Here is a 15287-nt window from a genome sequence, read left to right on the forward strand (position 1 = left end):
TATTTATAGACGTTCCTCACTCAAATCCCCGGTCTGTATTTATAGACACTCATCACTCAAATCCCCGGTCTGTATTTATAGATGCTCCTCACTCAAATTCTCGGTCTGTATTTATAGACACTCCTCACTCAAATCCTCACTCTGTATTTATAGAGGCTCCTCACTCAAATCCTCACTCTGAATTTATAGACGCTCCTCACTCATATCCTCGGTCTGTATTTATAGACGCTCCTCACTCAAATCCCCGGTCTGTATTTATAGATGCTCCTCACTCAAATCCTCGGTCTGTATTTATAGATGTTCCTCACTCTAATCCTCGGTCTGTATTTATAGACACTCTTCACTCAAATCCTCGGTCTGTATTTATAGCCACTCCTCACTCAAATCCTCGGTCTGTATTTATAGACATTCCTCACTCAAATCCTCGGTCTGTATTTATAGGTGCTCCTCAGCTCCCCACTGTCTCCTGCAGGTCCGCTCCACTCTGACTCCCAGCAAGGTAGGCCTCACTCGAATCCCCGACCTGTATTTATAAGCACTTCTCATCTCCTGAGTATCTCCCACAGGTCCGGTCCACTCCAACTCCCAGCAAGGTGGAGGGATGGAGCCAGTGACTATGGAGTGGAGTTTGTAGCGAGGACTGAAGACAATGGCTTTCGTCTTCTCAATATTTAAATGGAGGAAATTTCTGTTAATCCAGTTCTCCCAGTGTCCTTGGGTGCATCTCATTTGGCTCCGGTGACTTCACAACTTTAAAGTAAAAGCAAAATACTGCAGATGTTGGAATTCTGAAACAAAAGCAGAAAATGCTGGAAAAACTCAGTAGGTCTAACAGCATCTGTGGAGAGAGAACAAAACAGTGAGTCATACGGACTCGAAACATTAATTGTTTTTTTTCATTCCACAGATGATGTCAGATCTGCTGAGTTTTTCCAGCAGTGATGGAGGAGTGGGCGGGGCTGGATGACCGAATGGGAGCAGCTGCTCCTCCAGCCAATCAGACAGAATGAGGGGCGGGGCTGATCTCGGTTCTCCCTCATTGGCTGAAACTCTGCATCATTCTGAAAGCTGATTTGTCTCAAACTCCAGGAGAAAACTGGACCTTTCTGTTTGTGACTTTAAACAGATGAAACCCTGTGGGTGTGGAGCATACATTTCAACATTTGTTACTGAAATGTGGGAACATGATAAAACAACGTACAAACAATTCAAGGGCTCACTTCAAGGAATGACTAGCCAGGCAGGGAAAGTCACCATTAGAACAAGTAGAATCCCTGGTTTCAATAAATGAACGGGCAGAAGGGTTAGGACAGGTTAGGGAGAAGGTTAATACTGTCATCATTCAGAACATCACATGGAAGCCCAGGCCTGGGAGAGGGGGATCCACCGCAGACATAGGAACAGGGGAACGAAAACAAAAAATGCCAGAAAAACACAGCAGGTCTGAAAGTATCTGTGGAGAGAGAGACAGAGACAATGTTTGGAGTTTGTAAAACCCTTTTTCAGATCTAAAAGGAGGTGGAGATGTGGTGAAATATGTACTGATTAAAGAGAGTGAATTTGCCCAATCTCTCCTCATAAGACAGTCCCACCATCCCCGGAACAAACCTGTGAACTTTCATTGCACTCCCTATATGGCAATGATATCCTTCTGAGGCAAGGTGGCCAAATCAGCACACACCACTCCAGGTGCGGTCTAAACAAGATTCTAAACAATTAAAGCAAGACTTTACTACTCCTGTACTCAAATCCTCTTGTGGCAAAAGCTAACATTCCACGAGCCTTCCGAATATCTTGCTGCATCTGCATGTTAGCCTTCAGCGACTTGTGGACAAGGACACTCAGGTCCCTTTGTACATCTACACTTTCTCATCTCTTATCTTTTAGGAAATACTCTGAACGTTAGTTCCTTCTGCCATTTTTCCACAATATATTCCATCTGCCATGTTCTTGCCCACTCACTAAGTCAAATCCTCCCATAGCTGTTTTACATCTACATCACAACACATTCCCACCTCACTTTGTATCATCTGCGAACTTGGAAGGATTACATTTGGTCCCCACATCCAAATTGTTAATATATATTGTGATCAACTGGGACCCAAGTACTGATCTTTGTGGTACCCCACTAATAACAGCCTACCAACACGAGAATTACCCGTTTATTCCTACTCTCTGTTTTCTGCCTGTTCGCCAATCCTTAATCCATGTCAGTGTGTTGCCTCCTATCCCATGTGGGTTTATTTTGCTAATTAATATGTCAGGTCCCGGTGACTTATCAACTTTCAATCCCATTCTTACTGATATTAATTACCTTCAACTCCTTATTCTCCCTACTCCCTTGGATCTCTAAATCTGGGAGATTTCTTGTATCTTCCCTGGTGAAGGCAGACTCAGAATTATCATTAAGCTTCTCTGCCCTTTCTCTATTCCCCGACTCTGCATGAATGGACCCTCATTTGCCTAAAGCAGCTTTTAGAGTCTGTTTTTATCTTTTCTCTAGATTGCATTCATATGCTATTCTCCCTTTCTTTACCAGTTTCCTGGTCTTCTTTTGTTGTATTTTAAAAGCCTCCCAATCCTCAGGTTTACTACCACTTCTGGCAACTTCAAAAGCTTATCTTTAAATCTTATACCATTCTTAACTTCCTTTGTCAGCCACGGTTGACTGACTTTTTGGGGGTTTTGCACCTTGAAGGAAGGTGTATGTGCTGTAAGCTATTTAATAATTCTTTGAAGACTATCCATTGCCTCTGTACATTTTAACGTATTTTCACATTCTATCTCAGCCAATTTGTCCCTCACGCCTTCATAATTTCCTTTATTCAACTTTAACACCCGTGCTTCAGAGTGAACTACCTCATTTTCAAACATAGTATAAAATACTATAATATTGTGTTTACTCGCCCCTCAAGGTTCTTTTACAAGATTATTAATTAGTCCTTTTTCATTACATAATGCTAGATCTAAAATAGCCTGACCTCGAGTCAGCTCCTCAACATACTGCTCTAGAAAACCATCCCCAACATACTCCAGAGATTCATCTTCCACAGCATCAGTGCTCAATTGGTTTACCCAGTGTACATGTAGATTGAAGTCATCCATGATCAATGTATAGCCTATGCTACATGCTTCTTTCATCTCCTGATTAATACATTACTATTACCATTACTATCTGGTAGGCTATGAATAACTCCAACCAATGTCTGCTGCCTTTTGCTAATTCTTAGCTCCACCCAAACAGATTCCACACATTGTTCTTCCAAACTGAGATCCCCTTTACCAATGCACTGATCTCATCCCTTATTATCAGCACAACTCCACCTCCTTTTCTGCCTTTACTAAACTTCCAGTATCCATGAATATTCAGTTCCAGGTTTTTGTCACCATGCAGCCATGTTTCCATAATGGCAATAATATCTTACCCCTATATCTGACTATTTGTGCTTTTTGATCATTGATTGCGAATGCTGTGCGCATTCAGGTAGAGCATCTTTAATTTTCCCTTTTTAACATAATTCTGCATTTGAAGCAGACTCAATGCTCTGCTTTGTTTCTCCTGCCTTGTAGCCTCACTACTACTTCCTGTTACTCATTTTACTTCCTTCTCATTTTACACTTAAAGGAGGATGAGTAGAATAAATTAACAGTAACTTCACTTTGCTACAATTCTCCTAACTTTATCTTATTTTAGTTTACTTTATGACTATATTTCACTTTGACTTGATTTAACGTTACTTCCCTTTTGTTGGTGTTCCTTACTGAAATCCAGGCAGCTACCTCTTTATAAATGTTATTTTTTTTTCTAGTTTTAAGCTATTTAAACACAATCCCTAACAGCAACTTCTCACCAACCAAGTTTTCCTGCGATGTCGCTCTTGGGTTTATTTTCAAACTCAGCCCACTGCCCGATCGGAGGTGTTCCTCACAGGTCTGGCTGTCTCCTCTCCAAGAAGGTGAGACACGTCGGGAAGGACCAGAAGAGAAAGTTTACCTGTGTCACAGCCACATAGGATCTCACTTGTGACTTTGATAAGAGCTGTTTTCGAACTGAGGCAGGGCAGAAACCTGATTGGAGGGATTCAAACAGGGAGTTCTCAGAAAAATGGACGCAGTTTTGGGAGATTACAAAATGTTTAAGGATTTTTTGAAAGGAAAGAGAGGCTGGAGATGGGGCGGCAGCATGCAAAGATGGAAGAGTGAAGGGCTTGTTTTTATTTAAGGATATATAATGATGGAAGGTTTAAAGGAGAGCAGAACAGTATCTGAAAAGAGAGAACCATTGACAATGACGGTAAACATTGGGAAGTTGGATGGTCAATAGTTTAGTGGGAATAGGTTCGATGGAGCAGGTGGTGCACACAGAGGGCATGAGAGGAGATGGGAGAGAAACTGGAAAAAGATGTGTTCACGGCTCAGACATTGGGGGAAATTTAGAGACAGTTTGTCCTGGTGGGTTAGTGGAAGGGAGGGAAGCAGCAGAGGCAGCTGATCGGATTGTTTCAATCTTAGTGACAAAGAAGCTCCATGAGCTCCTCACAATTGTCGTTGGGGCTGAGGATGGAGGAGACAGGGCAGAGGGAGAGTCCTTCAAAAGGAACTAACTTGTGTTCGAGATATCAAAATGACTCAACACACTGTTTATCGCAAAGGTGATTTATTCCAACTTTATACAGAATCTGTAACTGGGCTGGAGTTTATTAACCTCAGCAGAAACACACTTCAATCAATATGCTTCAGACAAGAATATCATTGGGAATTAAATCCAACCAGAGCAGTTACTTGTGAGCACGCTGGTGTCTCAGCAGATTGGATGATTGAGTGAATCCCTTCCCACACTCTGAGCAGGTAAATGGCCTCTCCCCAGTGTGAACTTGCTGGTGTCTCCGCAGATGGAATGACTGTGTGAATCCCTTTCCACACTTGGAGCAGGTGAACGGTCTCTCCCCAGTGTGAACTTGCTGGTGTTCCAGTAGGGTGGATGGATCAGCAAATCCCTTTTCACATGTGGAGCAGGTAAATAGTCTCTCCCTAGTGTGAACCCTCTGGTGTCTCAGCAGGCTGGATGAATCAGTGAATCCCTTCCCACAATCAGAACAGGTAAATGGTCTCTCCCCAGTGTGACCTCGCTGGTGTCTGAGCAGGGTCCATGAATCAGTGAATCCCTTCCCACAATCAGAACAGGTAAATGGTCTCTCCCCAGAATGAACTCGCTGGTGTCTATGTAGATGGAATGACTGAGTGAATCCCTTCCCACAATCAGAACAGGTAAATGGTCTCTCCCCAGTGTGAACTCGCTGGTGTCTCAGTCGGTTGGATGAATCAGCAAATCCCTTTTTACACACAGTGCAGGTAAACGGTCTTTCCCCAGTGTGAACTCGCTTATGTTTCATGAGGGAGGATGAATCAGCAAATCCTATTTTACACACAGAGCAGGTAAACAGTCTCTCCTCAGTGTGAACTTGCTGGTGTCTCTGCAGGTTGGATGAGGTAGTGAATCCCTTCCCACACTCGGTGCAGGTGAACGGCCTCTCCCCAGTGTGAACTCGCTGGTGTCTCAGTCGGTTGGATGAATCAGAAAATCCCTTTCCACACACTGAACATGTGAATGGCCTCTCTCCAGTCTTTGTGCGCTGACGAATTTCTAGCTGGGATGGGTGATTGAATCCCTTCCCACAGTCCCCACATTTCCATGGATTCTCTCCAGCGTGACTGTATTTCAACAGGTCAGATGATCGGCTGAAGCCTCGTCCACACACACAACACGTGTACGGTTTCTTCCCACTGTGAACGGTGCTTTTTCCTTCCATGTTTAATCGGGCGACTCCATCAGATCCTGATGTGATGTTTGGTTTCAGTTTCCCGACTGCAATTCCTCCCCTTCTAATCCTCTGTGAAATTGATTTAAAACAGAAAAAAGGGAGTGAGAGAGAGCCCACAAAAACACAAAGGCAGGTTGTGAAATTGAGCTGAATGAATCTAGGAATTTGTGGGGCCGGCACTAGGCAAAGGTGACCATGAAAACTGTTGGATTGTCATTATCTTCAGTCTCCACTACAAACTCCACTCCCTGATCACTGACTCCATCCATCTCCCAGGCAACTGTCTGAGGCTGAACCAGACTGTTCACAACCATGGTGAAATATTTCACCCCAAGATGAGCTTCCAGCCACATATCCACATCATCACCAAGACCGCCTATTTCCACCTAAAAACAGAAAATGTCAGAAAACTCAGCAGGTCAGGCAGCATTAGTGCAGAGATCAAGAGTTAGTTTTTCAGGTTGTGATGACCCTTCCTCAGAACTGTGGAAAGATAGAAATGTAATAGGTTTTGAGTCAGTGAAAGGGGGATTGTGAGGGAAGAACTAAAGGCAAGGTCTCTCATCGGGTGGATCCGCCTCAGTAACATCGCCGGACTTTGTTTCTGCCTCAGCTCAAGCATTTTTGAAACTCTACGTAGTCTACTTGGACTTCAGCAAGGCTTTTGAAAAGGTCCCGCGTGGGAGACTGATAACGAAGGTAAGAGCCCATGGGATCCAAGGCAATTTGGCAAATTGGATCCAGAATTGGCTGAGTGGCAGGAAGCAGAGTTTGATGGTCGAGGGGTGTTTTTGTGACTGGATGCCTGTGTCCAGTGGGGTTCCACAGGGATCGGTGTTGGGTCCTTTGCTGTTTGTGGTATATATAAACGATTTAGACTTGAATGTCGGAGGGTTGATCAGTAAGTTTGCGGATGACACGAAAATTGGTGGGGTGGTGAATAGTGAGGAGGATAGCCTTAGATTACAGGAGGATATCGACAGGCTGGTCAGATGGGCTGATCAGTGGCAAATGGAATGTAATCCAGATAAATGTGAGGTGATGCACTTGGGCAGGGCAAACAAGGCACGGAAATACACGATGAATGGTAGGACCCTGGGAAGTACCGAGGATCAGAGGGACCTTGGTGTGCATGTCCACTGGTCTCTTAAGGTAGCGGGACAGGTAGATAAGGTGGTTAAGTAGGCATATGGGATACTTGCCTTTATTAGCTGAGGCATAGAATATGGGAGGTTATGCTGGAACTGTCTAAAACGCTGGTTAAGCCACAGCTAAAGTATTGCGTGCATTTCTGGAATCCGCATTATCAGGAGGATGTGATTGCACTAGAGAGAGTGCAGAGGAGATTTACCAGGATGTTGCCTGGGCTGGAGAGTTTCAGTTATGAGGAGAGATTGGATAGGCTGGGGTTATTTTCCCTAGAGCAGAGGAGATTGAGGGGGGACATGATTGAGGTGTATAAAATTATGAGGGGTATGGATAGGGTAGACAGGAAGGAACTTTTCCCTTTGGTGGAGGGATCAATAACCAGGGGGCATAGATTTAGGGTAAGGGGCAGGAGGTTTAGAGGGGATGCGAGGAAGAATTTTTTCACCCAGAGGGTGGTGGGAATCTGGAACTCACTGGCTGAAAGAGTGGTAGAGGCAGAAACCCTCACAACATTTAAGAAGTATTTGGATGTGCACTTGCGATGCAATGGCATATAAGGCTATGGGCCTAGCACTGGAAAATGGGATTAGAATAGTTAGGTGCTTGTTTGACCGGCACAGATTCAATAGGCCGAAGGGCCTTTTTCTGTGCTGTAGACCTCGCTGACTCTGTAAATCTCATCCATTCCTTTGCTCCCTCTAGACATGTCTATGCTGACACTTTCCTATCTGGCCTCCCACATTCAAACTCCATAAACCTGAGATAATCCAAAACTTCACTGCCTATCACAGACTCATATAATTGTGAGAGCATTGAAGGAGACCATTCGGCCCTTCCTGTCTGTACCAACTCTCTGAATGAGCAATTCAATTTGTGCCATTTCCCCACCTTCTCCTCATAAACCTGCACATTCTTCCTTTTCAGGTCCTGATCCTCTTGAATGCCTTGATTGAAGCTGCCTCCACCACACTCTCAGGCTGCACATCTTAACCACTCGCTGTGTGAAAAAGTTTCTTCTCATATCTACATTGATTATTTTTTCTTAAATCTGTGCCATCTTGTTCTCTATCCTTTCACGAATGGGTACAGTTTCTCCCTCTTTACTCTGTCCAGACCCTTAAGATTTGATAGAGGTATTCAAAATCATAAGTAAATCTTACTTACACCGTGTCTCTTCCTTCCATCACCACTCTGCTCATTGACCTACACAGGCTCCCGGTGAAGCAATACCTCAATTTTAAGATTCTCATCCTTGTTTTCAAATCTCTCAACAGTTTCTCCCTCTGTTTTTTCCAGTCCCTATGATGATTGAAATCTTTTCCCACAGACAGAACAGACAAACCTTATTCCTTCCACATTCAATGCTGTTGATAGTCAGGTCCCGATGAATGGAGTGAATCTTTCAGTTCTTGATGTGATTCTTGAATTGAGTTTCCTGTCTGTCAATCCACCCTTTCTAATGTCCTGTAATAGAAATTTACAATAGCAATCACTGTATGTCCAGGATAGAAATTGAGAAGAAACAAAAATTTCTCTTGGTTTGAGTTTGTTGTGTGTAAATCCTCCCCTTCTAACCCCCTGGGAAAGGGAGTTTCCAAAATCCATCCCTGTCAGTCCAGGAGAGAAACTCACAACATTATCTCCTCCTGCAACCTGGACCAGGATGACCGCGCATGCGCCCTGCTGCACGTTGCTCCCTATAAATGCGGAAATGTGAGGGGCGGACGAGGCCCCACAGCTGCCGCCGGATTGGCAGCAAACGTGGGGCGTGTACATTCCTACTGTGGGTTTGGTGCCTCCACTGGGTGTTCATGAACCCGCCACACCCACTCCGACGCCTCCATTACCCTCCTACAGTCGGTTATTTCTCACTCGTTGCTGAGCCGAGATAATTACAAACCGCGCAGCTGCAGCATTCGCTGCGCATGCGCTAGGTCGAAATCCTACCGCGCATGCTTCATTAAAGCCAAGCCACGGCGCATGCGTAGTCTCCCCTGCAGTGAGGATAGGGCACATCCTGTGTCGCTCCGAATGCTGGGTAATCGTCCCGCCATGGAAAGGTGATAGTGTTGAATAGATATTGTTTTGGGATTTGATTGCGATGGAGCCATAGCGGAAGGATATAAAATTATTAAATCCCTTGATTGATAAAACAAAGTGAACAGGCCCTGCACCATAGTTCTGTCCTGAATGTAATTACCAGCAGAACAAACCACTACCATTAGATGTCTGGAGACCACTGGAGTCTCAGCAGATCGAGTGAATAACTGATTTTTTTCCCCCATACATGGAACATTTAAACAGCGTCCTGCCATTAAGAATGTGCTGATTATGGATGAAATGCTTTCAACTTTTAAAGATGGAATTTTTAACATTGTTAAATGGCAATAATGAACCAAATGGGTTTTTCTGGCAATGCTAGTCACCATTACTGACACTGACTGTCAATTACAAGCTTTGATTGATTCATTGAATTTAAATTCGATCAGCTGTGATCCTGATTCCCTATCAGAAAATTCTGGAAATACTCAGTGGTCAGGCCGAGACTGTGGAAAGAGAAACATTTAACGGCTCAGGTCACCGAACTTCCAACTAAATTGGAAAATAAGTTAGAGATACAATAGATTTTAGGAAAGAACACAAACAGTGAAAGGGAGAGGGGGAAAGAACAGAAGAAAAAGCTTGTGATTGGGTGAATACAGGAGAGATTAAATAACAAAAGGGATAAGGACACAAGGCAAAAACTGTGGTAATGGAACGAATAAATAAACTAAAGGTGAGAGAGCCATTCTGTATCTGTTGTCTATTTCTGTTCTGACCTGAAATGTGTTGCTTCTCTGTTGACTCATATGACTTCTGACCCACACTGAAAACTCCCAATCCTTCCCCACCATTACAGAGATTTTATTGAGCAAATACACACAAATCATGCAGGAAAAGTCTCAATTTTTAAACATTGAAATACCGAAACATAGAAATATTTACGACCCAGAAGGTGGTTGTTTGATCCATCGTGTCCATGTTGACAGAAAAAGAACAATCTGAAGAAGGGTCATTCCGACTCAAAACGTTTACTCTGGTTCTCCCGCCACAGACGCTGTCAGACCTGCTGAGCTTTTCCAGCATTTTCTGTTTTTATTTCAGATTTCCTGGATCCACAATATTTTGATTTTATATTATTATTATTTATGATAAAAAAGAACAATCCAGTTCAATCTCACGTTCTAGCTCTTGGTCTGTAGCTGTGTAGGTTACATCAGCTCAAATCATTTTCCAAGTTTTCTTTTCTTTAACCAAGTGGGGGTTTCTGCCTCTGCCAACAGCTCAGTCAGTGGGCTCGAGACCCCACACATCTGAGTGAAATAAATTGCTCGACAACTCCCCATTAATCCTTCCATTAATTTTGTTAAGTTGAATTGTTGGTTTTACTGTGACTCTGTTAGTAACACTTTCTCCTCTATGTTGGAAGGTTCTGACGTCAAATCCCATTACTCAGACTTGAGCACAGCAATCAGTTAACCATCCAGCAGCGTACTGAGGGAATCCTGCACTGGTGGTGGTGTTTCCTTGGGATTTTAAACTGAGGTCCCCTCTGCCCTCTCAGCTGAATTTAAAATACCCCATGTCACTATTTCACAAAGAGTCCCGTGTCCTGTCTAATATTTATCCCTCAATCAACATCTCAAGAACAGATTCTCTGCTCACTATGACGTTGCTGTGTGTGGGGTTTTGCTGCATTTCCTACTTTACAACAGTGAATCCACTTCCAAAATATCTCATTAGCTGAAAAGCATTTTGGGATTCCAGTGGTGTGGGAAGGCGCTATTTAACTGTGAGGATTTCTTGCTTTCTAAATCTATGTCCCTGGTTATTGATGACACTGCTCACGGAAATAGCTCCTTCCTATCCACTCTATCTCCGCCCCTCATAATTTTATACACCTCAAATAAATCTCCCCTCAGCCTCCTCTGCTCCGAAGAAATCAAACCCATACTTTTCAATGTTTCATCACAGCTCGTTTTGATGTGAATAAGGTTCAGGAGGAGTTCCCGAATACTCTCCCACAATCTTATGCATTAGATCATTCTCGCCTGGATCCTGATTGACGTGGGCCCGCTGCTATCGGTCCCCCAAGAAGTGGCCATTCTAATTCTGTGACTCTGAGTAGTTTTGGTGGTACAGGGGCTTGAGTGGGACTTGCCACTTTTAAAGTGTCATCACTCGTTGTACATTAGGCCGCAACTACACATTTGTCTCTTACTCCTCCAGTGAAGCAGAGGGTAGTTTTCACTCATAAACCAACAACTGTGATATTAACAAGGTGGGAGAAAGACTCGGTTTGAGCGGTGGCACTGCCAGAGGAATGGAGAGCTGGGGATCACCCATGAAGCAGCAAAGTTTAAAAAAACTGATGATGCCCAACATGGGGAATCAAACCCACAACGCAAAGATTACTAGTTCCATGCTCTAAAAACTGAGCTAGCCGGGCATGCACCCACATAAATTCACATCCCTTATCGCAGCGAGATTAATGCCTGAATGCAATGGTGGAGAAGGAAAATGACACCCAGAAGTCCAAGGGTCCAATGCTTTCCAATACACCGAGCACAGCCTCAGGGAAACACAAGGAGATTACATACCAGTCACTAAACTTCCGAGCAGCATTTACACAATACCTGACTGCACCTCCTTCCAAATATTGTGATCCATTTTCCTCAAGATTTGTCCCTGGATTTAATGCTCACCTGCTTTGTGTGCTCATTGTGAAATCAGATTTGCTTCAATATTCAACACATGGACAAATAGAGATGGACAATAAATGCTGCCTTAGCCAGTGACGCCCACATCCCATGAACGAATTTTTAAAAAACAAATTGAATTCCAAACCTGATGGACTAGCAATGGAAAACAAGTCACTTGGTAACACAAATCCCATGGTGCTCATTTTCAGATTCACAACAGTCAGCTTTTCAGACAAGTGAAGGAATTTTACAATGAAAAGATTTAGAAAGTTTGTGTGACTTTTATTTGTGACTTACTCACTCGGTGTTCTGTAAATGCTGCTCGGAGGTTTTGTGACCGGGATATAATCTACCTGTGATTTCCTAAGCCTGTGCTCGGTGTATTGGGAGGTTTGGCCTGGGTAGTAGTATCTTGTGTCCCAGGGATGGGCAGTAACCCGCTGATGGAAGCTGCAGTCGCCGCTTTCTGCTGGCAGCGGGTGATTGGAGAGTGCGGGGCTGGAATATTGCTGCTTTTCTGCTTTTCCCTGTCTCACTCACTGTGGAGCTGAGGAAGAGAGAATAATTGATGGATTTGTCTGAATACAATAACTTCAGAGATTTCTAATGGGTTAGAGGTAGGTACATGGTAGTTCTGATTGTTTTCTCTTTATAGTTGAAATGAATAGGTTAAATAAAACTGTTTGTGCGGGAACTCACTGGATAATCGTCGAGCTGGCAACATTTGGGAGATATTTTCTTGCAGCCCATGTACCTATTAACAATCGGAATTGTGTGAAAATGAATGCTGATGGAGAGAAATCAATGAAAGCTCCTCCCCCCACCCACCCCCGCATGGTCTCAACTCACCACCCTTTCAGTTAACACCCAACGTGCTAAGCAATAGCGCCACAGAGACTGACGGAAGTACACTTCTGCAAGATGTCCTAATCCAGGAGGTCAGCGAGTTAAACCTTCATATTTAGTTGTGTCAATTGTTCTCTGTACAATAATGATTATTCAAACTGTCTGTCTGAAGTCTCCGCCCCGCTCAACATCTCCTGTACCCCCCACATTTTCACTCTAGGGTCACACCAAGTCGGAGGCATTACAAGGGGGTCTCACTGGGAAAAGGTTTGTGAAGTCGCGCTGTATTAATAGACTCAGCATCATTATATTCAACACAAAATTGTTTTATTTGACTTTTGACCACAACATTAACCCCAATATCGATATGGAATTTATAAACATCAGCAGAAACAGACCCCAATGAAGATGGTTCAGTCCTGGATGTGATTAGCTGCAAAATTCAATCACTGTTCTTACTCGCGAACTCACTGGTGTTTCAAGAGGCTTGATGACTGAGTGAATCGCTTCCCACACTCAGAGCAGGGGAATGGTCTCTCTCCACTGTGAATGCCCTGATGTACAGTGAGTTTAGATGCTTGCCTGAACCCAGTTCCGCAGTGAGAGCACCCAAATGGTGCTCACTTGCGTTTGAACTCACTTGCGTGTCACCAGGGTGGATACCTGAGTGAATCCATTCCCACACTCGGAACAGGTGATTGGCCTATCCCCAGTGTGAATGCGCCAACATGTTTCGAGCCTGGAAAGGGAACTAAATCCCTTCCTACCATCTCCACTTTACCGCTGTTTCTCCCCTGGTGTGACGGTGCACGTGTTTCAACAGGTCAGATGATTGGCTGAAGCCTCGTCCACACACACAACACTTATGTGATTTCTCCCCACTGTGAACGGGGCATGTTCCTTCCATGTTCAAAATCCAATGATATTCAAGTCACGATAATTTGGGCGATTCCTTCAGATCCTGATGTGATGTTTGGTTTCAGTTTCTCGGCTGCAAATCCTCTCCTTCTAGTACCCTGTGAAATTGATTTAAAACAGAAAAAGGGAGTGAGAGAGAACCCACAAAAACACAAAGACAGGTTGTGAAATTGAGCTGAATGAATCTGGTAATTTGTGGGGCCGGCACTCGGAAAAAGTGACCATGAAAACTGCTGGATTGTCATAAAAACCCAATTGGTTCACTAATGTCCTTCAGGGAAGGGAACCTGCCACCCGGTCTGGGTCTACACAAGACTGGTCTATGTGGGAGGAGAGAAAGAGAGATAGAGAGAAAGAGAGAAGCGGAGGAGGAGGCATGGGAAATGGACTGTGCACATCTGTAACTCAACCAGCACGTTGACAGAATCAACCCAACTCACAGCCCCACAGCACCCAGAATACAAGGGCAGCTGGTGCATGGGAAAACCATCACCTGCAGGACACACACCAGCGAGTTCACACTGGGGAGAGGCCATTCACCTGCTCCGCATGTGAGAAGGGATTTAACTGATCATACAAACTACGAGAAACCAATGAGTTCACAACTGACTGCAGGGGTTGGATTCTGCTGTTATTGCTGCTGTTAATCACAACCAGGACTGAACCATCTTCATTCTGACAGTTGGGCTTTGTTTCTGATGGTGTTAATAATCCCTGTAACTGGGCTGGAGTTTAATATTCTGAAAATCAGTTTGCTTTACTTTGTAAACTTCATTGTTCAAATTAATTATCTGTCTTCGGGTTCTCATGGTTTTGAAAGATGAAACCAAACAGATATTTATTTGTACTTCTTGCAGTTTAGTTACTGTATTCACTGCTCACGATGCGATCTGCTCTACATTGGGAAGACCAAACACAGATTGGGTGATCACTTTGTGGAACAAACTCCGTTCAGTCTGTCAGCTTGACCCTGAGCTTCTGGTCACTTGTCATTTTAATTCTCCGCCCCACTCCCACTCTGACCTCTCTGTCCTTGGCCTCCTGCACTGTTTCAATGAAGCTCAATGGGAGCTCAAGGAATAGCAGCTCATCTTTCAATTCGGCACTTTACGACCTTCCGGACTCAACATCGAGTTCAGCAATTTCTGCACCAACAGAGAGTTGACAGGATCTGGAACATTTTACCTGGAAAGGTGCTGTAACCTGATTCTATCAGGAATTTTAAAAGGGAGTTGACAGGGATTTGGGATTGAGGAACTTACAGGGTTACAAACAGAAAGTGGGTGTGTGGGACTAAACAAAACTGCTCTTTCAAAGAGACAGCACAAGCACAAAGGGTTGAATGGCCTCCTTCCGTGCTCTAAGTTTCAATGATGCTAGGAGTTGGCCATTTAGCCCCTCGAGTCTGTCCCACTATGCAATCAGATCATGGCTGATCTGTGACCCTTTGTCTTGTGTCCCTTGATTTATACCTTCTGTTAGGAAGGATCTATCAACGCCAGATTGAAACTGAACATCGATCAAGCATGTACTGCCAATTCAGGAAGAGAATTCCAAACTTCTCCCAACTTTACCTGAAGAAGATTTTCCTAATCTCACTCCTGAAAGGTCTGGCTCTAATTTTTAGACTATGTTCCTCAGTCCTGGATTCCCCAACCAATGGAAATTGTTCCCCTCTATCTACCACGCCATTTCCAATTTATATCATGAAAACTTCGAGAAAATCCTCCTCCATCTTCTAAATTCCAGGGAATACAAACCTCACAGTGAGATGATAAATATTGGCAGAATGAATAGGGTACTCAATGGT

The 15287-nt window shown here is 43.9% G+C and overlaps 2 protein-coding genes across 2 annotated transcripts in view; one reads left to right on the forward strand and one right to left on the reverse strand.

Moving 5' to 3' along the window:
- Nucleotides 1–15287, forward strand: part of LOC144698307 (uncharacterized) — a 69279-nt gene that overhangs the window by 5818 nt on the left and 48174 nt on the right. The gene's annotated exons all lie outside the window — the stretch shown is intronic.
- LOC144698323 (uncharacterized) lies at nt 4644–8549 on the reverse strand. The gene is made up of 2 exons (XM_078570278.1): nt 8314–8549; nt 4644–5891 (listed from the first exon to the last, which is right to left on the reverse strand). The coding sequence occupies exon 2, from the start codon at nt 5808–5810 to the stop codon at nt 4779–4781; it is 1032 nt and encodes a 343-aa protein (XP_078426404.1). The 5' UTR covers nt 5811–5891; nt 8314–8549; the 3' UTR covers nt 4644–4778.

Source organism: Cetorhinus maximus, chromosome 23 (genome assembly GCF_964194155.1).
Source record: "Cetorhinus maximus chromosome 23, sCetMax3.hap1.1, whole genome shotgun sequence".
Lineage (NCBI taxonomy): Eukaryota > Metazoa > Chordata > Chondrichthyes > Lamniformes > Cetorhinidae > Cetorhinus > Cetorhinus maximus.

Bases quoted from the DNA above. Each gene is read 5' to 3' on its own strand.
- LOC144698323 (XM_078570278.1), bottom strand. From the start codon at position 5,810: ATGGAAGGAAAAAGCACCGTTCACAGTGGGAAGAAACCGTACACGTGT.